At 38.9% G+C, this 22,023-nt stretch overlaps 1 protein-coding gene across 1 annotated transcript in view; it reads right to left on the bottom strand.

Moving 5' to 3' along the window:
* Nucleotides 1–22,023, bottom strand: part of Maoa (monoamine oxidase A) — a 73,975-nt gene that overhangs the window by 11,281 nt on the left and 40,671 nt on the right. The window contains exons 4-10 of the mRNA XM_048796392.1: nt 15,618–15,722; nt 14,609–14,700; nt 6,973–7,114; nt 4,921–5,070; nt 4,473–4,632; nt 3,536–3,632; nt 418–481 (exon numbers count right to left, since the gene is read on the bottom strand). Of these exons, the coding sequence (XP_048652349.1) occupies nt 418–481; nt 3,536–3,632; nt 4,473–4,632; nt 4,921–5,070; nt 6,973–7,114; nt 14,609–14,700; nt 15,618–15,722 (810 nt within the window). The remainder of the gene's footprint in view (nt 1–417; nt 482–3,535; nt 3,633–4,472; nt 4,633–4,920; nt 5,071–6,972; nt 7,115–14,608; nt 14,701–15,617; nt 15,723–22,023) is intronic.

Raw genomic sequence — 22,023 nt, 5'->3', positions numbered from 1 at the left:
TATATATATATATATATATATATATATATATATATATATAAAAGAATTGAATGTGACATGAAATTCTTAATCCCAGTATTATTAGAAAGCTTTCAAAAATCCACATGAAGGCTGTGGATGTAGTTCAGTGGTAGAATGCATGCATAGCATACACAAGGCCCTGTATTTAATCCCAGGAACCACATACATGCACAAATCTAAATGAGCCATAGAGCAATGAAATTATTTCTCCATTTAAAAAAGATTTTATAGGGCTGGGAATGTAACTCAGTGACATAAGGCTTGTCTAGCATGTGAGAGACCCTGGGTTCCATCCTCGGCAGTGCAAAAAAAAATCTTTAAAAATTATATTTCTTTGGTTCCAAATCTGCCAAAAAATAGATTAGAGCTAAAAACAGTATTTCTTCCTGTCCCCACCTCCAAGTTAAACTGTTCCTCAATTGGATTGGCAATTCCTTTAGGGTTGTGATTTGTGATCATTCTGGGAAGCAAAGACACAAAGTATGTTAACTCACAGAACAATATTTCTGAAGAAGCTGTGGACTATTTAAGAAATTTAAACTACTGAATTTTATGGGATATAGTCATAACTTTATTTGACTTAACCCTTAAGTTATGACTCACTAGCAAAGATTTTAGTTAAATTTTAGGTTTAAGAAAGAATCAGTAATGTTGGGCCTATAAAATATTTAAAAGAAAACCACCACGGATATCAAATGAAAGTTTAAATGACTTATCTGAAAGCCCTTTAGTCAACTCATCATATGTTTTTATAATCCCTTTCCCAAAGAGCAGTTAGTGTTGACTATTTCGATCAAATCTCAAGTCATGCATGAAATAATCTCTTATCTAACTATGCACAAATATTCTTCAACTTTCACTGGTACTTTATTGTGGAAATCATGCATGCTCTCTTTGTGTTGAGGACATTTCACCGTCTAAAGTACAAGTTTGTTTACAGTTTTCCAAAAGGTGATAATTATTACAGACACAGTGCTAGGCAATTGTCACCTCTGTCTTTGAGGCTTTCTTGGCCAAGTGCAAAGAGCAAGGTGGAGGCAATATATCTTCAATGCTTTAATTATCAAGAACAAAGTTCTGGGTGGAGTAACTGTCCCGATAAGACAAGGGAGAAGCTGGTCAACAGGCATAAAAGAGAATAGACAATTTATCCTCAACCTTATAAATTCATAGTTGGGACAGACTTATGTAACAAAAGATAGATTAACAAGAGAAAAATAAGCAAGTTTATTAACCCTGAAGTACACATCACATGGATCAAGGTAGTGGTTTGAGTCTAGCTTATATAATTATACCTAATGAAGATCAACAAATTTTAGAGACAAAGGAAAGCTTCTAAAGGGAGCATGCCTACAATGGGAAGATAAATATATGGGAAGACACTAATAAAATAAAGTATACTTGCAGATTTCTCTGGTTCTGTCTCTGAATTGATGAAGGATTGTCTCCATTGAAGGATTTATGTCCTATCTATAGGGGGAGGACAGCGAGACCTTTTGTTTTTGTAAATCTCTACCTTGCTCTTAGGCAAACAGAGGAAAGGCAGAGAGCTCTCTTATATCTTAATTGTCTTCAGCTAATGACCCTTCATATTTGGGGGAGATGTATTCTGGTCTCCCACAGATATAAAGTTTCAGATAGACTGGAGGAATAAGGTCTGAATAGTAGGATAATTGTGATTCAGCAGGCTGAGGCAGGAGAATTGCAAGTTCAAGGCCAACCTTGGCAACTTAGACCCTGTCTCAAAATAAAAAATAAAAAGGGCTAGGAGTATAGTTCAGTGGTAAAGCACCCTTGGTTGAAGCCCCACTATTACTACTACTACTACTGCTGCTGCTGCTACTACTACTACTACTGTACTACTACTACTACTACTACTACTACTACTACTACTACTACTACTGTATATTTCAAAACACCTGAAAGAGAGGATTTTAAATGTTCTTACCACACAGAAATGATATGTATGAGGTGATGAATATGCTAATTATTCTTTTTTGATAATCCCATATGTATTGAAATATCACATTATACCCTATATATAGCATTATTTTTTGTTAATAAATAAAACCAATAAATAAATAACAGATTAGAATACTACTTTTTAGGAACTGCTTAAATAACCCCATTAACATCTGGAAGGGTCCTGCCACTCATGTCTCAGTTATTACAGCTGAAGCAAACCCAGTAGGGCATATGTCAGTATATCTAATGCCAAGGGCAAGAAAAATATCAATATTCTTCTATCTATAATTGGATAGGTCTTCAACTGATATTCTCCTGAAACCTGTCTACCAACCTTCTGCTTTCCTCTAGCCTAGCAAAGTGAATGTTAAACTGCCAAATATAACTGTACCCTTTCTTGCTCAATGGGGTTAGGCGATGAAGAGGATATGTTGTTCTTCTGGTCATTATGTTGTAAGTATCTGCCTTTCTCAGGGAATCTGGTGCTATTTTTTATATTTAACAAACAGGGAAGTGATTCCAAAATGTCTTGTTAGCAGCCCAGTAGTGTAGCCTGCCTTCTAAATCCTTCAGGACCTGGATCTGCTCCTTTCGACTCTGTAATTTTTCTAAAATGATCTGATATGCCTGAACTCACTTCTCCCCTCAGGCAGGAGGCATGCATTTCCCAGGAGCAAAGTGGGAAACCACTGGATCATGTCTAAAAGTCACTTGATTGCTACTAAAGCTGTGTTCTTTTGTTTTGGTGGGGTAAAATAATGAGTTTTTTTTATTAGTATAGTTTTTTGGAGGGCCAAATGGTAGGTAATCAGGAGTCTGTGGTCCTGCTTAGTGTTTCCTTTGTGGAGGTCCTACTTCTTTGGACCACTAGTCTCTAACAGGCAGGTGGTGCAGAAGAGAAGAGCTCTTTCAATCTCCTCCCAAATGTGCACATAGCTGTACTCTTCTGTGCATAGGACTATACCCTGCACCATCCATTTACTTCCAAGGGCAAGAGAAGTACCACAGGTGAAGGATAACTACAGAGTGACCAAGAAGAAAAAAGTGCCATGCCATTCACTCAAGGCCTGGCTCCACTGTGAACTGTTCCTGATCAACCAGCTGTTTAGTATCCCAGGGAATAGCTTAATAATTGTTCTGTAGCAGGTGTTTGGAATGAATAAAAGGATAAAACCCAGAAACCCTGTATTTGGAAGACTTTATGGGATAAAGCAGTTGTATTTCCAGAATGGTTGTGGAAATTCTGCCTCTAGGCAAGATTGGTTACCATACTGCCTGTCTAGCTGCTTTTCCACTCCATCCTTAACATGCAAGTTTTATAAGAGAAATAAATATATGGGCATCAGTTCAAAATGGTGTCAGTTTTAGTAGTCTCTCAGTGTTCTTGTGCCACATGCAAAACATAACTATGAATATTTTAATACATAGAAACATGATATATTTTTGTTGGGTTTTTTATCATTGCTTGAATTTGATCCCAAAACAATATACTTGCCAGCATCTACATCAACACAATTTGAAAAATAAAGAACACCCAGTTCTAACTTACCCCATGATGGCAGGCAGTGATCCATCTGGTTTGGTGTCATCCAGAGTTATGGAAATTGGAGCTTCCTCATCTTCAATGATCATGCAGCCACAGTAATCTTATCCAGGAGAAAATCAATAAGAGATTGAGATCAACCCATATTACAGAATTAGAGGCACATAAACATAGCATATATGTATACACTTTTGCTAAGAGGAAGATAAATCTTAAAATTATTGGGGTTTTTTTTTGCCCCAACCCTAGAAGTCATTTCCTGTTAAATGCACACACTGACTATACAAGAATGTCTCACACAGGGATAATGACACTTCATATAAAGGGCTTATGGGCAATGCATGAGAAAAATGGTAAGATGGCCCTGATGTCTGGAAAAGATGGGGAAAAGAGTTGAGTATATTAAAAGCAATTATCTCTATTAACCCTGGAAGAAGTTGTGAAAAGGCATCCTGTGAGTATGAGCAGAAAGCTAATCAACAGTAGGAACAATATACAGAGAGAGCTTTCTAAGTCCCTGATTCTGTCTCATTTAATCCTCACACCACCAGGGTAGTATGTATTTTTACAATTTTATGCTTAGAGACTGAGGCTAGTAAGTAACAAAGCCTAGGACTCTCCAACTTCAAAGGATCACTTCTTCCCCAGAGCTCCTGGTCTCACTTTGCCAATAAAGAATAAGTGGAAGGTCAAGTGCCAGGAGCCAGGGCAACCCCCAAGTGGTGTTCTCATGGTGGGCCCTCTTTTCCCCTCCCATTGCCAACAAGTGCTCTTGGGGTCATTTTGTGTTACAGGGCACTATGAAGAAATTGACAGAATTCTGATCCTTTCTCTACCAAATTGAAAACATTTATCTTTTTCTATTCAGTTCCTTCTGTTAAATATTACCAAAAGAATGGTTCCTTCACTTAATACAGTTTAAACATGAATAAGAGCAGCTTACCCTTTTTCTTCCAGAAGGCATCCTTGTAATACATCATGCACTTAATGATAGCCCCCATTGGAAGACGCTGAATTAGCTGGTTTCTCTCTGATGGAAGCTCAGGTTTGAAGTGGATTTTAGCAGTCAGGGTCGGAGGGATGGCACTAATTACGTATCTGCACTAAAATACACATATGCAAAACATCACCTCAAATACAAGCTGTACTCTTTGCAGAGGGTGTGAAACATCTCTAATATTTTGAATGATATTCAGCAGTGACAACATGCAAAATTAGACAATTTGGTGCAACAAAATAGAAGAAGTTGGGTCTACCAACCATGCTGGTAAATTGGGAGAGGAGGCAGAAACACACCAGTATTAACTATACCACAGCTTTGATTATATTTAGTTAGAAACTGCAGAAGACACAAGGCGTATTTACTATAGACTCCTTTTGACTAAAATTACCTCATAGCATTCATGATTCAGTGTCTCTATGGTGATGTTGGCACCAGACTGGTCAATATAGGTGACAGGATGGCTCAATTTCACCCGGTCCCCAAGGAGTTCCATTATCCGCTCACTCACTTGACCAGAACCTCCTACAAATTTCCGTTCCTACAGACAGAGGTAGACAGGAAAGGAGATACTGTAAAAGCCTAATGGAGGGAAATCTTATTTTCCACTGATTAGGAAACCTCCAGAAAGTCACAGCCAGACCTCCACTCTCCAAACACTCTCCAAACACTAACCATTAAGATAGAGGCAAAGGAAAAACATCACCTCAAACACAATCATAGTCTTTGGAGAGGGTGTGATATATCATCTTTAACATTTTGAATGATACTGAGCACTGACAACATACAAAATAAATTGGATTCTCTGTACAGTTATCCTCTGTATAGTTTCTAGCACTAAAAAGCCATTACTAGTTCATAAAATTACAGGTCAGAAAAACTGTTCCGCTATGCCAGTACTGCCCTGATTGAAAGGAAATAGCAAGTCTGTGGGCTTCAGATACCTAAGAGAGTAGAGCATGGAAGGGTCCTTGGGAAGTGGAGGGAGCTGTGCTTGTCCCAGTGGGTGCATTTTCTAAGAAACAGGGGAATATTATTAGCTTATTGCAGAATATTCATTGGATGGCTAAAAACGCATGTCAGTAGGCTGAGGCACAGTCCACAATTGACAATTAAGTACCTCAATCATGAGTATCCACACAGTAATTTTTTTCACTTTTATAACTGGCTATTATTTTATGGCAGCACTAAAGTTATTTGTAAAACTATCCCCATGGTGGTTCAAACCTAAATTCATAATTTGTCCTTCCTCAAGAAACAGGTACCACTTAATCTACAACCTGACCCATGTTTTCCAAGGGTTGCTCTGAATTTTAGTGTAATGTAAAGATCACAAACTATTACAATATTGTCCACTATCTATCCCTCTATGTTTAGTATTTGTCTAATTACATTGTAAGGGGGGAACTTAATTTCTTTAGGAAGTTATTGTGATAATGGCTTGAGATTCATAATCTGAACTGTAACTTTCCATAAGGTCCTGTAGGGTTTGTTTAGAAATATCCTGACTCTTCTGAATGAATGAGCAAATAACATATATGCATAAAGATACCTCACAAAGCAAAATATGGGTTAAGAAGAGTAATGTGGGAATTCTGCCTTTAATTAAAGACACTTAAAAATGCAACAGTCCTGCATTTGCCAAAACTAAGCATTCAATGAACAATAACTCTCAGTGTCACAAGAATAACTTGGGAACTTCTGTAGATCTAAGAAAAATAGTGCACTTGGGGGGAGAAAGACTTTTACACCTTGTAAAATGCACTCAGAATTCTGGGACTCAAAGAATAGAGTATAAATTAGAAATAAACTGCTACTAATTAAACCTCTTCACTCCCAAGCATAATATTCCTAGAAAAGAGATACTCATTCTCTTTGAATATGGAGCTTTAATGTAAAGAATCTCAGAGTCTGAGGAACCAGGAAACTAGAATTCATGGAAGTGGTATGGAAACTGGGCAAATAAAAATGGACAACAGAAATTTGGAATCCAAACTATAGAATTTACTATGAAAAGAATGACCATAAATCACTGAGTTAATTAGAACAGTCATTTCCATTATGTAACAGTTAATATAAATAAATAACTATGAAAATGGCACCAAAGCCTTATGTTTAGAATAGAGATGATTTTCAGTGCAATAATTTTACAAATACTTAAACTTTTTTGAAGCTAATTTTTTTTTAGTTTTCTAGTTTCTTCTCCATTAATTTGCTTAATTTTTTCTACCTCCAAAAGGAAAGAATGTAATTCCCAGGACCTAATTAATTCAAAATGAAATATTCTTTACTTGGAATAAAAAAAAGGAAATGAGATTTTTTTAGATCATTTTACATCGCTAATTATTCATGACTGGAAATACTGAACCAATTATTATGACACTGCTCTAGGTGAGTGTAAAATAATAAATACAGTTACAATTTTGGAATAGGCATGCCATACCTGGCCTCCATTGGTGACTGAGAATATCCGAGTTGTTCCACCACATTGTTTCACATACCACAAGAACCACAAGGCAGATACCTCATGGGGCTCAGAGGTCACATTGATATTCACAAAAAGAGAAGCAAACTGCCTTGCAGTCCTGTTTACAGAAAGAGAGGAGAATAGGTATATGATTCACAGGAGCACATGTTTTCAAAATGCAAGTAGAACTAGGCGTGGTAGTACACACCTATAATCCTAGTTATTCAAAAAGCTGAGGCAGGTCAATTGAAAGCTCAAGGAAAGCCTTGGCAACTTAGTGAGATCCTATCTCAAAAAAATATTAAAAGGGTTGGGGATGTAGCTCAGTGGTGGAGCACCCCTGGATTCAGCCCCTGGTATCATAAAGAAATGAAATGTAGTATTTTTAGCAAGTACTTCCATTGCTTTTTTGAGAAAAAGAAACCTCATAGGCTCAAGTTCCAAAGGAATGCATTTTTAACTCTTGGAAAAATAAGTTTTCTCCCTCTTTAAGAAATTACGGAGTGCTGGGGTTGTGGCTCAGTGGCAGAGCATTTGCCTCACACATATAAGGCACTGGGTTTGACCCTCAGCACCACATGAAGATAAACAAAATAAAGATTAAAAAAAGAAATTATGGAGCCTGTAATCCCAGGTACTGCAGAGGCTGACAATAAAATCCAAAGTTCAAGACTAGCCTGGACAACTTACCAAGACAGTGTCTCAACAAAATAAAAAATAAAAAAGGATGGGATGTAGCTTAATAGTAAAGCACTTGCCTAATATGCACAAGCCTCTGGGTTCAACCCCCAGTTAGTACTGTGTACTGCCCCCCCCCAGAAAAAAAGAAAAGAAGAAGAGGAGGAGGAGGAAGAAATTAATTAACTAATTTTGGGTTAGCTACAAATATGCTAAGCATGGTTATGTCTAAGAATCAATGTTCTTGTTGGGGACCATTAGGGATAGTTTTTCTCATCTATTGTAACAAACATCCTATCTCCTTTGTCTCTGCCCTAGTTCAGGATACTAATGTCTCTCATCTGGCCCACAAAAGTGGGTGCTTCTACATTCCCCATACATTCCCTATGCATTTCCTTTCATATCATTTTCTGTCCTATATGCAATGAGGTCTTTTAAAATTATAAAACTAAAAAACACCCCAAACTTCTGCTTAAAACCCCTCAATAGCCCAAAACAGAGAAAAGTACGATTTCAAATGTAGTCAATACATATTGCACATCAGGCTGCTCAACCAGTACCCAACCTTCCCTTATACCATTTATTTTTATTATCTCTATGATCCAGGCACACTGACCATCCAGTTGCTAAAACCTGCCTATATCTTTCCCATCCCAGGATCCTCACAAAAGTTGTTCCCTGTTCTCCCTACCTAGAAGATATTATCCCCCTACAATATAAAATGTTCTCTGTCTTCCCCTGCCACTGTGGCTCCTTCCTAGAAGATACCCTCCCTACCGCTTCTACCCTCCCCTGTCTCCTCCCACCTTCTTTAGGTCATTTCTGGAATAAACCATTCTTCTTTCCTGTTTCCCCCAATCACTGTGCATCATTCCTGAAAGATACCACCCTGCCACACTATGCAAGGTTCCAGTTTCCCTCCTGTTATTGGCTCTATCCTTGGAGAAACCATAAACCCCACCTGCCAACTTTCATGCTTCTTGCACCCCTCATTCAGTGGATCAATCTTGGAAAATACCAATCTCCCCAAATCCACCCTAACTTCCCCTGCCTCTTGTGGGTGATTCTGGGAATATCTAATCCCACCTATACCAAAACTCCCTATATATCCTACCCTATTCTGTGGCTCACTCCTGACAGATATCATCCACCCAACTCAATACATCCATCCTGTTTACCCTAGACCCCTTGGGTAATGCCTGGAAGATATCATCCCCTATACCCCTCCATCCTTCTATGCCATAGTCCTTGTGCGTAATTCCAGGAACATACCATGTTCCCAAATAACCCAACTTTCCCTATCTCACCCAACATCTATGTGTCAATCCTGGAATATACCATACCCACCAAATCTATCCTTCCATCTCCCCTTATCAATCCCATTGGTGCATTCCTGAAGGATACCATCCCCTCAGTACCCTCCCATCTCTCTTTAAATCTATGGATCCTTCCTGAAATATACCATCCTGCCATACCATTCCTCTCTCCTCAATGACTGGTTCTTTCCTGGAAATATTCACTTTTTCCCCCATCAACCACCCCCTACCCCGGTCTCCCATAGGACCCTAGCAACTTGCTGGAAAATATCATTCTTCCTGACAATTTCCACCCTTTCTGCCCACCGTTCCACTAAGTGGAACATTCCAGGAAGATACCATTGTCCCAACACCATTCATCCATCCTGTCTCCCCCTGCCTCTGTGGATCATTCCTGAAATATACCATCCTTCCCCAGCAGCTACCTCCCTAACTTTTCCATACCTCTAAGGTTCAATTCTTAGAAAATACCATTTTTTGATTGTTGTTTTATAGTCCTAGGGATTGAACTCAGGGTACCCTACCACTGAGCTAGATCCCCAGCCTTTTTATTTGCAATATCCCACCACATCTATACTTCTCTGTCTTCCCCTCAGCCCCTGTGGTGCACTTGGAGAAGATATTATCCCCAAGACAGATTATCCACCCTTCCATCTACACCCACCCCTTTCATTCCTGGAATATACCATGGTGCCACATCATACACTCTATCTCTCCAGTGATCCTGGTTCTTTCCTAGAAGATAACACATTTTCTCTCACCAAACATCCTTTCTTCTCCCCCATGACCCTGGTTTCTTGCTGGAAGACACCATCTCTCTTCACAACTTCCACCCTTCCTGACAGTCGTCTACCCAGTGAAACACTCCTGGGAGATAGCACTGTTCCATTACCATCCACCTATCCTTTGTTCCCCTGCCTCTGTGGGTAATTCCTGGAATGCCCTTCATATCCTTCCCCAGCAGCCACCCTTACTTTTCTATACCCAAAGAGTCAATTCCTGAAGATACCATCCCCCTACTCCATTCAACTTTTTTTCTTTCTTCCTGTCAAAGTGGCTAATTCCTGGGAAATACCACCCCCCTCAACACACAGAGGAACCGCTGCCCTCCCTCAGACCCTTTGGATCATTCCTGGAATATACCATCACCTCCATAACATCCCTACATCCTGTCTCCCCTTCCTGATACACTGGATCTTTCATAGAATATACTTTTCCCTCCAATATGATCCACTTCACTTGTCTCTTCCTGCCTCTGTGGATCATCCCTGGGAGACACCATTCTGATTATATCTACACTTACCTGATTCCTCAAAGCCCCTGTAAATCATTCCATGAAGATATTACCTCCCGTCCCACAAATTTTTCATGTCATATCCCCAGGCCCCTTTGAACTATTTTGAGAAGATGCCATCCTTCCATACTGGCAGCTCTTTTGTCCCACTATCCCCTCTCGCTTTCTTTTTTTTTAAGTTTATTTTTTAGTTGTAGTTGAACACAATATCCTTATTTTATTTATTTATTTTTATGTGGTGCCAAGGATTGAATCCAAGGCCTCGCATGTGTTAGGCAAGCGCTCTACCGCTGAGCCACAATCTCAGCCCCTATCCCCTCTCTTTCTTACAAGATACCATCTACTCACACCATCTGTACTTCCTATCTCCACCTGTACCTGTGAGTCATTCCTGGAAGATAAATTCCATGCTTCCTTCCTCTACCTAATGGGCCATTCCTGGAAGATATTACAGTTACACCCACTGTTAACCCTCCATCTCCCCCTTGTGCCTGTGGGTCACCCCTGAAAGATACCACCCTGGCATACCATCCACTGTTCTTGGGTATAGCCCCTTACCCTGGCTCATTTTTGGAAGACCATCTCCCAAACATCATCCACCCTTTTTGTCTTCCTCTGCCTCTGTGGGTAATTCCTAGAACATACCATCCTCCTAAATCATCGGACTTTCCCTGTTTTCCCCAGGTCCTCTTATGCCATTACTGGAATATACATCCCCCCACACCACATCTACTCTTCCCTATCTTCCTCATTCCTGCTGTGGAGTACTCCTGAAAGACACTATCCCCCCAACAACTACCCACCATACTAACCTCCCCCCCCAACTCCTATCTCCACTCCTATCCCTGCTGCTATGGAATATACCATTCTGCCCCAACACCAAAATACCATCTTTAGCAATTGTCCTACTTTGCTCATTTCCCTCTAGCCCTTATGGGTCATTCCTAGATGATAACACCCTCCCTAAAACATCTACCTCTCCTGTCTTCCCCTCCACCTATGGGTCATTCCTGGATGATATCATCTACCACACACCACCACATATATCTTTCTCCATACTCTATGGTGTATTCCTAGAAGACACTACGCTTTCCAGGATATGCCCTCTAGTGTCCCTCTGTGGGTCATTCCTTGAATGTACCTTCCTACCCTAATATCCGTTATTTCTTTCTTCTCAATTGATTTTGGCTCATTCATGGGAAATATATCCTCTATCATCCAACTTTCCCTGAGTCTTCTAGCTCCTATGGGTCATTTATGAAACATATATCTGCCGTTTTTGTCTCTCTCTTACACCCATGGATCAATTCTGGAAAATACCACCTCCCCTACATCATCCAACTTTTCTGTGGGTCATTCCTGGAAGACATCATCTTACCAAACTACCTACTCTTTCTGTTTGCTTCCCAGACTCTTAACTCTTTCCTGGGAAATAACACTTCCCCATCCACCTTCCCTTCCATCTCTCTCATGACCTGGGCTCATTCTTAGAATATATCATCAACCCCTGCAAAACATCCATGCTTCCTACCTACCACCCTCCACATGCATTGGATCATTTCAGGAAAATAGCATTCTACAAACAACATCCACCCTTCTTGTTCTCCCTACCCCTATGGACCATCCCTGGGAGACACCATCCTATCCACATCTGTTCTTCTTTTCTTTCCTATACTGTCCAGTGCCTAATTCTTAAAAGATACCAGCCCTTCCACCCCCATCACCATCTACACATCTTGTTTTACTAAGCCCCTTGAGTCACTACTGGAAAATACTATTCACACACTCCACCAGTCTCCCCCTAAGCCCTGACGTGCATTCCTGGGATATAATATCCTCACCATCTAATCTCTCATTTTCCCCTGCCCTCTGGGTTGTTCCTGGGAAGATATCATCCCACTCCTAAAACTTAGACTCTTCCCATTTCCCCCAAGCCTCTTTGTGCATTACTGGAAGATATCAGCCTGCCACAACATCCATCTTTCCTGTCGCATTGAGCCATTCCTGGAAGACAGCATCCCCCTACACCAGCCAACTTTCCCTGACTCTCTGTCACTATAGGTTGTTCCTGGAAGATAGCATTCCCACCATATCTACCCTTCCCAGCCTCTCCCCAGCCCCTAGAACTAATTCCTGGAAGATACTCCCCCTCAACCTTCCCATACCCCTACAGGATCCATAGTCTCTTCTTCCCCCATCTCCTTTGGGTCATTCATGAAAAATGTACCTTCAACATCATATATCCATTCTGTCTCCTCCTGCTCCTGTTGATCATTCCTGGAAGATATCATCCTTACCTGAGGTCCCCAAAGTCCCAGTTAATCAGTCCTTAATGATCCTATCCCCTTCTCCTCACTATCCATTCCCTGTTTCTCTCCTCCCCCAGCCACAATGGTTCACTCCTGGAAAATCCATCACAACTTCCCTGTGTCCTGTCTCCCCACCCTATTCCTCCACCCAGTAAATCATTCTTGGAAAACAATATTGTCCCAATACCATCCACCCTTCCTGCTTCCCCTGTCCCTGGAAGATACTATCACCTACCCTCAACATCCAAGCTTCTTTGTCTTCCCCCCAATCCCTAGGCACAGGCCCAGAGGAAATTATCATTAATGTCACAATCCACTCTCCATCTATCTCCTCTCTGCATCTGTGGGTTGTTCCTGGAAGATACCATCTTGCCACACCATCCATTCTTCCTGAATAGAATCTCTGACCCTGGCTCATTCTTGTAAAATACGAGTGCCCAAACAACACCCATCCTTCCTGTCTCCCAGACGGCACTCAGTGGATAATTCCTGAAAGGTACCCTCCCCCAACACTATCCTCTATCCTGTCTCTTTCTGCCGCTGGAGGTCATTCCTGGAAGACAGCATCCCCCTACACCATCTAACTTTCCCTGTTCCTCGCTAGAAGCTTTGATTCATTCCTACAATATATATCTCTACCTCATCTACCCTTCTCTGTCTCCCCCAATCCCCTATGAGTCATTCCTGGGAGATATCTTCCTGCCACACCATCCACCATTCCTGTGTTCCCTGTCCTTGTGGGTTATTTCTGGAAAATATCATCCAACCCATACCATTTACCTTTTCTGCTTCTCACCCTGGCCCTGTGGGTCATTCCTAAAAGATACTAACACATACATATCATCCACCCTTCTCAGAATCTGTAACTCATTATTGTGTGATATTTTTCCCCCACATCATACACCATATCACACATTGCTCTCTTCTCCCAAGCCTTATGACTCAATTAATTCACATGACAAAAGATACCATTCTCTTACAACATCCGCAATTTCCTGCCTTCTTCCAGCCTCTTTGGGCCATTCTTAGAGGATACTGTACCCCAATACCACCTACCTCTTCTGTCCTGTGGGCTGCTCCTAGAAGAAACCATCCTCCAAACCATGTATCCTTCCTGTCTCTCCCATTTTCCTGCAATTCATTCTTAATTGACGCACTAATTCCCAAGTTTTAGTTTTAAGAATGCTGCACCAAGAAATGCTTTATTTTATCCTCAGACCAGATGAGTTTCTATCTGCTGTAGGCACTCTCTTAGAGTGTATGTTCAGTGTCAGTCTTGCTTGCTAGAATGTAAGCTTCATGACAAGTTCAACACCATTCCTTAGTCAGTGCCTGATACAGTACCCTCATATAGTAGACCCGAAATAACTACATGCTAATAAGTACATAAATATGTATTTTAAAATAAATGTAAAACTAATAGAGTCATGCTCCACATGATGACATTTTGATCCATAGTGGATCACATATATGATGGTGGTCATGTGAGATTATATGCCTATTGATGTAGTAGCCATCTTAAAGTACACTCTAGGATGTTCATACAACCATGAAATTGCCTAAGAACACATTTCTCAGAAGGTATCCCTGACATTGAGTCATAAATGTACTAGTGAACTATAAGAAATGATTAAAGTTTATATTTTCTTAGCTTCCCTCTAGTTTCTATTTATTCTACATCTATAGAATTACTTTTCAAATATCACCACAAATGCTCTTGTAGACAAACTGTATATAATAGAAAAGCATAATTAACTGATTTTATTGAAGACCATAAGACTCCTTTATTAAAATATGTCCTACTCTAGGTACCTAATTAAGTTTTTTATTCATTCTTTGTTCAAACCTGCTCTGAAGTACCTAAAGTGACCTCAAAGTTAATACCAACTGTTAGATTACTAGATTTCCTCTTAACTTTTTTCCTGCAAGTTACTAAGAAAAGTGCTGAAATTTAAGACAGGATAGAAAAGATCAGAAGGGAAGATAAAAAGGAAATTTTGAATAATCAAGTATACTTTGTCCAGCAGATTTTATCGATAAGATCTTTCATGGTCATCTTGTCCCATTCCTCAGCATGAGGGGCCTGCCAGGGAGCATCAGCTGGAATCTGCAAGGAAAGAAGGTCCCACACTCAGGTGTTATGGTAAATGCCACCACAAACCCTCAAAGAGGCCTTTATGAGAACCTCTAAAAATTGATTTATTGGTCTCTGTTGGAATGTGTGATTGGCTTGGAATTCTATGTAGAGGTGGGAAGGCTCTTTACCTTAACGTTGTTGCCAAAATAATAATGATAATGATCATAATTACATATAAGAATATGTATAGGGCTGGGGATGTGGCTCAAGTGGTAACGTGATTGCCTGGCATGCGGCGGGGAGTGGGGGCGCTGGGTTCGATCCTCAGCACCACATAAATATAAAATAAAGATGTTATGTCCACCAAAAACTGAAAAATATATATTAAAAAATTCTCTCTCTCTCTCTCTCCTCTCTCTCTTTAAAAAAAGAATATGTATAAACTTATATAATTATGATTAGGATGATCATTAAAAAAATAATAACATTATTATTGAAAGCTAATACCCATTTTAGGTCACCAATTCAAATTTATAGAACCTGAAACTAAGTGAAAAAATCTTGGGGCAGCAAGTTCTTCCTTCCTTTACTTTTTAAAGTGGTATTATAGATGGACAAGATCACTTTAAGTAGAGATATTTGGCAAAAATGTCATATAAAAGTTCAATGGCATAAGATCGAAGGTATACTGGCATTAGTATAAGTAGGAATAAGTCTGAATTCTGGTTCCCTTGCTGTGTGGTCTTTAGTCAATTACATAACCTCTTGGTGCTCATTTTATCCAATTGTTGAGTAGAAAACCTACCACCTTTGGTGAGTTGTTGGGTGCACTGGAAAGCATATGCATTAATGTCCAGAGCAATATTCCCTGCCCTATGGAAGGATATTAAACAGGTGACACTACTATTTCACGAATAGCTCATGTGCAAACTGAACACACATTTTACCTCCTTTCCCATATTATCCATTGTCCGCCACAGATTGTTGTAGTCCAGATATGCAAGAGGATTCCACACAGGAGGAAATGCTCCCCGAAATGGATAAGTTTTCCCCTGGAACATAAAAGCAAAAGGTATTAATTGAAAAGAATGATATCTTAAGTTAGAATGGCATTCAAAAAATATAAGAACCAACCAATTTAAGTTAGTTGTGTTCAAAGTAACAGGATTCTTTACTGTGTTAGAAGCATTCCCTTTGGTGAAAAATAAATATATTTTACCTATACCAGCCCAATTTTAATAAAATTAGCAAAATTTTCCCAGTGCTGCATAAGCTGTTTTTAACTTGCAGGAAAACACAGCTTTTGATTTATTCCCGCTTATTTGAGTAAATTAATAAATAAATAAATTCATCCTAACCTGAGGAGAGCAAGATGAGGACATATAGGACTATCTTTAGACCACATAAATGACAGTAATAGCAAAGTGGGATATCTCAGACCATGTTTTAAGGTTTACACAGGCTAAATAAAGACTGGCTAGATGATAGACTATGTCTGATGTCAAGAATCAGAATGTTAGCAATGTGGAATAATGGACATTTTCCATTTGGAACTGCCCAGCATCCATTCTACTTTCATACTAGTACCATGGTTTCTTTTTGGGAAATTGCCCCTCCTCCATCCTAGGAAGGATGGTTCTCAGTACTAACTATCATTACAGAAGAGGATGAGTTAGATTCCTTTTCCTCCTCCCCCACACCTCTTGAACCAGCCCACTTGTGAGTCTGTGATATGACCTTGGCCAATCACACACCCTCAGAATACTCTGATTCTGGAGATCATCACCCATGGATAGAAGAAATAGAGATGTAGGCTCTCTTTCTCTGGGCAGCATGCTGTGCAGATGCTTCGTACTACAAAGGTCATAGCTAGGGTTACTGCCCCTAACTTGCCAGAGCTTTCCTGCTCTCTGGCTCATTCTCAAGTGCAGTTCTTCAGCTTCATGTTGATTATGTGTTCCTTCTCATTTCCACTTAGTAAATTTCCTTTGTTACTCCAAGTAGGTTTATATGGCTTGATATCAATATCTCTAACATGAAGACTGCCCATTATTAGCAACAATTTACTTTATTTCATTGTGTGACACACACTGAGCTATGTAAAAGCAAGGGTAAGTGAGGCTGAATCCTTAGGAAAAGAGACCAAGACTAGACAGTTTCTAAGATCTTATTTACAAATTTAATTCCATTTGTAGTCAGCCCTCTGTATTCTTGTATTCTGCAACTGCAGATCCAAACAAACACAGATCAAAAATATTTTTAAAAATTGCATCTGTAACTAAACATGTGCAGACTTTTTTCATTATTCCATAAATGATACATTGTAATTATTTATGTAGCATTTACATTGCAGTAGGCATTATACACAATCCATAGGTGCTTTAAAGTATATGAGAGCAAGTATGTAAGTTGTTTGCAAATGCTATGCCTTTTATTATTATGTCATTTAATATAAGGGACTTGACTATCCTTAGATTTTGGTTTATACAGTAGGTCCTGGAATGGATCTCCTGAAAACACGGAGAGACACTTGTACTTTCAAAATAAATGTCTTCTCACTATTCATAAGATAAAAATCTTTTTTACTAGTAAAATTTTGCAAAAGAATTTGGTTTTAAATATTTGCAGAATGCTTACTGCATGCACTGCACAATATCAAAAGTTGTATTAGATTTTTCACAAAAATGTGTTAGATTTTTCAAGAAAAACTGACTATTAAGGCAGGGACACAAAATATAACACTGTGCATGCATACACGCACACACCCCAGTTGAGTAAGAAGATATGGCATCCAAAGAAGTAAATTTCCCTTCCACATAGCAAATTCAAATAACCTTGCTAGATTATGCGATCTGATTTCTTATCTGAAAATGCTATGTTGAAATGGAGCAATACAACTTTTCAAGACTGAATCCTTTATCACCATCACCACCATCATTACTAACATTTATTGAGATCTTTCTCCATGCCCAGCACTGGCCAGAGCTCTTCATATGCGTTATCTCATGTTATGTTCCCCACAGCCCTGTGAAGGCAAGCACTATTAATATTGCCATTTTATAAATGAGGGAACTAAAGCCCAGTGACAGTAGCTAGTAAATAGTAGAACGGAAATTTCCTGCTCCCAAAGCCTTTGCTCATAAAATGTGCTTTCCTGCCTCCTACATGGTTGATGAAATGTAGAGATAGGTTTGTTCTAGAGACATTTTAAACTTCCCCACTAAAAGAAAAAGAACTCTGAAATGTGAAACTTATAAATCTTCCACATGCATTTTTTCTGTTTCAAAGTAGTAAAAATAGAGACTAAGAAACCCCAAGGGTGTAACAAGACTGCCAAGAAAACATGGCCAACTTTGGAAAATGCTAACGCATGTTCCGAGAAAAACGGTAAGAGACATTTTACATAGAACACAAAAATAGCTATGGAAAAGAGAGAGTCTAGGGTTAGATTAATATTTTGGGCAGCCTTTAGAACAGCTGGTTCTTTTTATAATTCTCCGCTAAATTGAAATCACAAAAAAAATCTCCATTTTCCTCTGTAAAATGCACTTATACTCAAGGAACAGTCTCATAAGAATCTTATCTGTATTCTAAAAAAGAATATTTTATTTAGAAAATTTAAATATTCTCAATCATCTGGAGATATTAAGCAAAGCATTACAAATATAATTCAACAAAATGTGTTCCATATTCCCATTAAAGTTCTTCATGGGGTGATACCTAAGCATCCCTTAATCTGAGCCTTAATAAACACACAAACATGGCAGGAGAAGTATTCGAGTGTTCAGGGAAAGAGGAGAATCTGGCCTGGCAAGTCCTTAGGAATGGGAGCCATGGAATGTTCTAAAAGAAGACCATGAGGACCCTCATACTATAACAAACTTTCATCCTGTTAACACTGTCATTGGTTTCTGGCTTCTCTGTTCTTAAGGCACAGAAAACTAAATCTGCCACAAAGAAATGCACATATGTGGGGAACTGGTAACTACAGGGCACTTCCTCCTTTCTCACCAGTGAATGAAAGGGCTTAGTTCCTCCATGGCCTACTTCTAGACTAGACAACTTGAGACTACTTTCATATGTGTGAATCCATAAAGCAATTCAGTAAGAGCCGGGGATGTCTCTTAGCTGAGTGAGAACTGCCTGAGAGCAGGGACCTTGTCTGTCTCCTAAATGTGATCCTATAGTTTATCACCAAGGCATCAGCAGCCTCTCAATCCTAAACCATTTCTCAGCAAGAAATGTCTTTGTGACCTAAGACTGTGAGGCAGGAGCTCTAGAAATAGACTTTCAAATGTCTACCGCTCTTTAAAAATAAAAGGAATTTAAAAATCTAGAGTAATAGTCAGATTTATTTTGTGGATATGTTCTGAAACTTCACTACTTTTCCAAAATGGCCTTTAATCTCAAAAGGACTGACACAGCAGAAATTATTGCTGTGGAGTGGAACAAAATGTCCCTGGCATTGTGCCTCAATACTTAAGTCCCTTTGAGAAATCACATCTTTAATCTACCAATGTTCCTAACAGGAGGCTATTGACAGGAGATAGTTTATGGCTCCCATATTACTCTTTACTGTTGGTCCTATAAGATAAGCCAAGTTTATAGTAAGCAATTAGTATTTACTTATTGGCACGTTGAAAAGTTTCATCTCTCTGTACTTTTATAATTTAGTTAAGCAAATACTGCTATTACAGTATCATAGGTCACTCTGGAAGCTGCCAAATATCTTTCTTTAATCATCTAGAAACTAAACAGTTTCTGGATTGGTTTAGGGACATGCCTGTCCAATTCATATGAATTCCTTGGGACCTGTAGTTTTGTTTTGTGACAAAGCCTGTAAGAGAAATCTTTTGATAGTTTCTTTCTTGTAGTTCATAAAAATTATTTAAATAAAGAAATCTATAAAGAGACTCATTAAATAGGAGGGCAGGATTGTGCTGTATTAATTTTCTTCCCCTTTCCAAATGTAGATAGCTAAGGTAGCCAAGCTTTCTTGAAACATATAATAGCTTCCTTCACTCTACCTAGAAAAAGCCTCTATACTCTACAACTCAATATGTAAACACTGAAAACATCTATCTTTTTCAGTTGCCATTCACCTTTTTTTTTTTACTTTTTATTTTTTAGTACTGGGGATCAAACCCAGGGCTTCATGCATACTAAGCATGTGCTCTACCACTGAGCTATACCCCTAACTCTGCATTCTTCTTTCAAAAGTCAAATGCAAATGATGCCTCTGTTTCTTCCATATCCTTTTACTTCCTAAAATCTGACTTGTGTCCTCAAAAATCCACAGGGCCCCTTTTCTCTAAGGTTACCAATGAGCTCCTTATACCCAGATATGAAGGAATATATCTACCGCATTATCACTTGGCTGCATCTGACATTGACCCATCAGATTGTACTGTTTCTCCCTGTTCTTCATCTAGTTCCCCAAGACCCTTCATTTTCTGAGCCACTAAATTCCCTGGGTCCCATCCTCAGCCTTTTCCTTTTCTTTTACCCACCCATTTCCCATTTCCCCAGGGAACTCATATACCATCTGGTTTTATTATTGTATTTGCACAGTGTTATGGTTTGCATTTTTATGGTTTTATTCCTTCTATGTTTATAAGTACCAAATTGCTATCTACAGTCACTGACACAACTTCAAGGTCTGGCAGCATATTCTTGTGTGTTTGCTCATGATCCTGTATTTCGTTATATTCTCAGCCTTTTTCTCAAGGCTTGCACAGTGGCCAGCACATCCAGTGGGTTCCTGAGTTTCACAGCCCCATCTCTGGAAAAAGAAAAGCATTACACTCAGGTATAAAAGATGCCCTTGCATCAAGATAGATTTTAAATGAATAATTATGCCATTGTTCTTAAGAAATTCTAGTTATATACAAAAATCTAAAACAAAGCAATTAAGATAGAAGCAACACAATTTCCTCTGGAGGCTCTTGGGTAATTAAAGATCATTAGCAAAGAAGTTTTTACATATATTTCTCTTCTTTCACAAATGACATTAACTCAGGAAAGACAGGCAGTTAGGAAAAGGATGAAAATGTTACACTGTGGGGACAAATGGCTGCTAGTCTTATTAACCTATCATTTACATACCCTATAATTCATCCATTTAAAGTTATAAATCAATGATTTTTGGTTCATTGAATATTCACAGAGATTGCAACCATCATCACATGGAATTTTAGAATACATTCATCACCCCAAGAAAAAATCTATACTTTTTAGTAGTCACTCACCATTTTTCTCCACTCCATTTAAAGAATTATTAAATTATTTTTCCCAAATGAATGTACTATTTTATATTCCCACCAGCAATGTATGAGAGTTCCAATGTCTCCCTGTCATCTGCAACACTTATTATGGTCTGTATTTTTTTATTATAGCCATCTTGGAAAGTGTGAAGTGGCATCTCATTATGATTTTTAATTAAATTTCTGTTTTTATCTGCAGTGCTGGGGATAGAATCCAGGGCTTTGTACAAGGTAGGCAAGCGCTCTACCACTGCACTAAATCCCTGGACCTTGATTTTTTTTATTTTTGAGGAAGAATCTCACTATGTTGCCTAGGCTGGCCTCCACCTTTTGGGCTCAAGGAATCTTCCTGCCTTAGCCTCCCAAGTAGCTGGGATTCTAGGATGTGCCACTATGCCTGGCTCTTCATCTGACTCTTCATTCCCCCAGTGATGAACACTGTTAATCATCTGTTCATATGCTTATTGGTCATTTATATATCTTCTTTAGAGAAGTGTCTCTTTAATATTTTCCTTGTTTTTTTAAATTGGGTAGTCTATCTTTTTTACCATTGTGCTGTAGGAGTTCTTCGCATATTCTGGATATGAGATAATTTGCAAATATTTTCTCTCATTCTATTTTTTTTTCAGTTTCTTGAGGATATCCAGATAATGAAACTTTTAAAAAATATTTTTATAAACTCAAATTGATCTATTTTTTTGTTGCTTGTGCTTTTGGTATTATCAATCAAGTATCGCTTAACCCAGATTTAAAACATTTACTCATTTTCTTCTAAAGTTTTTATAGTCTTAGCCCTTATATTTAGGCATTAAATCTGTTTTGAGTTAATTTTTGTGTATAGTGTGAGGAAGAAGTCTGACTTCATACTTTTGTATTTGGATATCCAGTTATCCCAACACCAGTTGTTGAGTGGATCAAACCCAGGGTCTGGTGCATGCTAAGCTACATCCCCCATCCCACTTGTTGAAAAGACTGTTTTGTCCTCTCTGACTTGTCTTGCCATCCTTGGGAAAGATCATTTCCTTAAATTTAAAGGACTATTTCTGGATCCTCTATTCTGTTCCATTGTGTGTGTGTATATATATATATA

The sequence above is a fragment of the Marmota marmota genome, unplaced genomic scaffold (assembly GCF_001458135.2).
Source record: "Marmota marmota marmota unplaced genomic scaffold, marMar, whole genome shotgun sequence".
NCBI lineage: Eukaryota > Metazoa > Chordata > Mammalia > Rodentia > Sciuridae > Marmota > Marmota marmota.
This window is presented reverse-complemented; position numbering and strand designations above follow the sequence as displayed.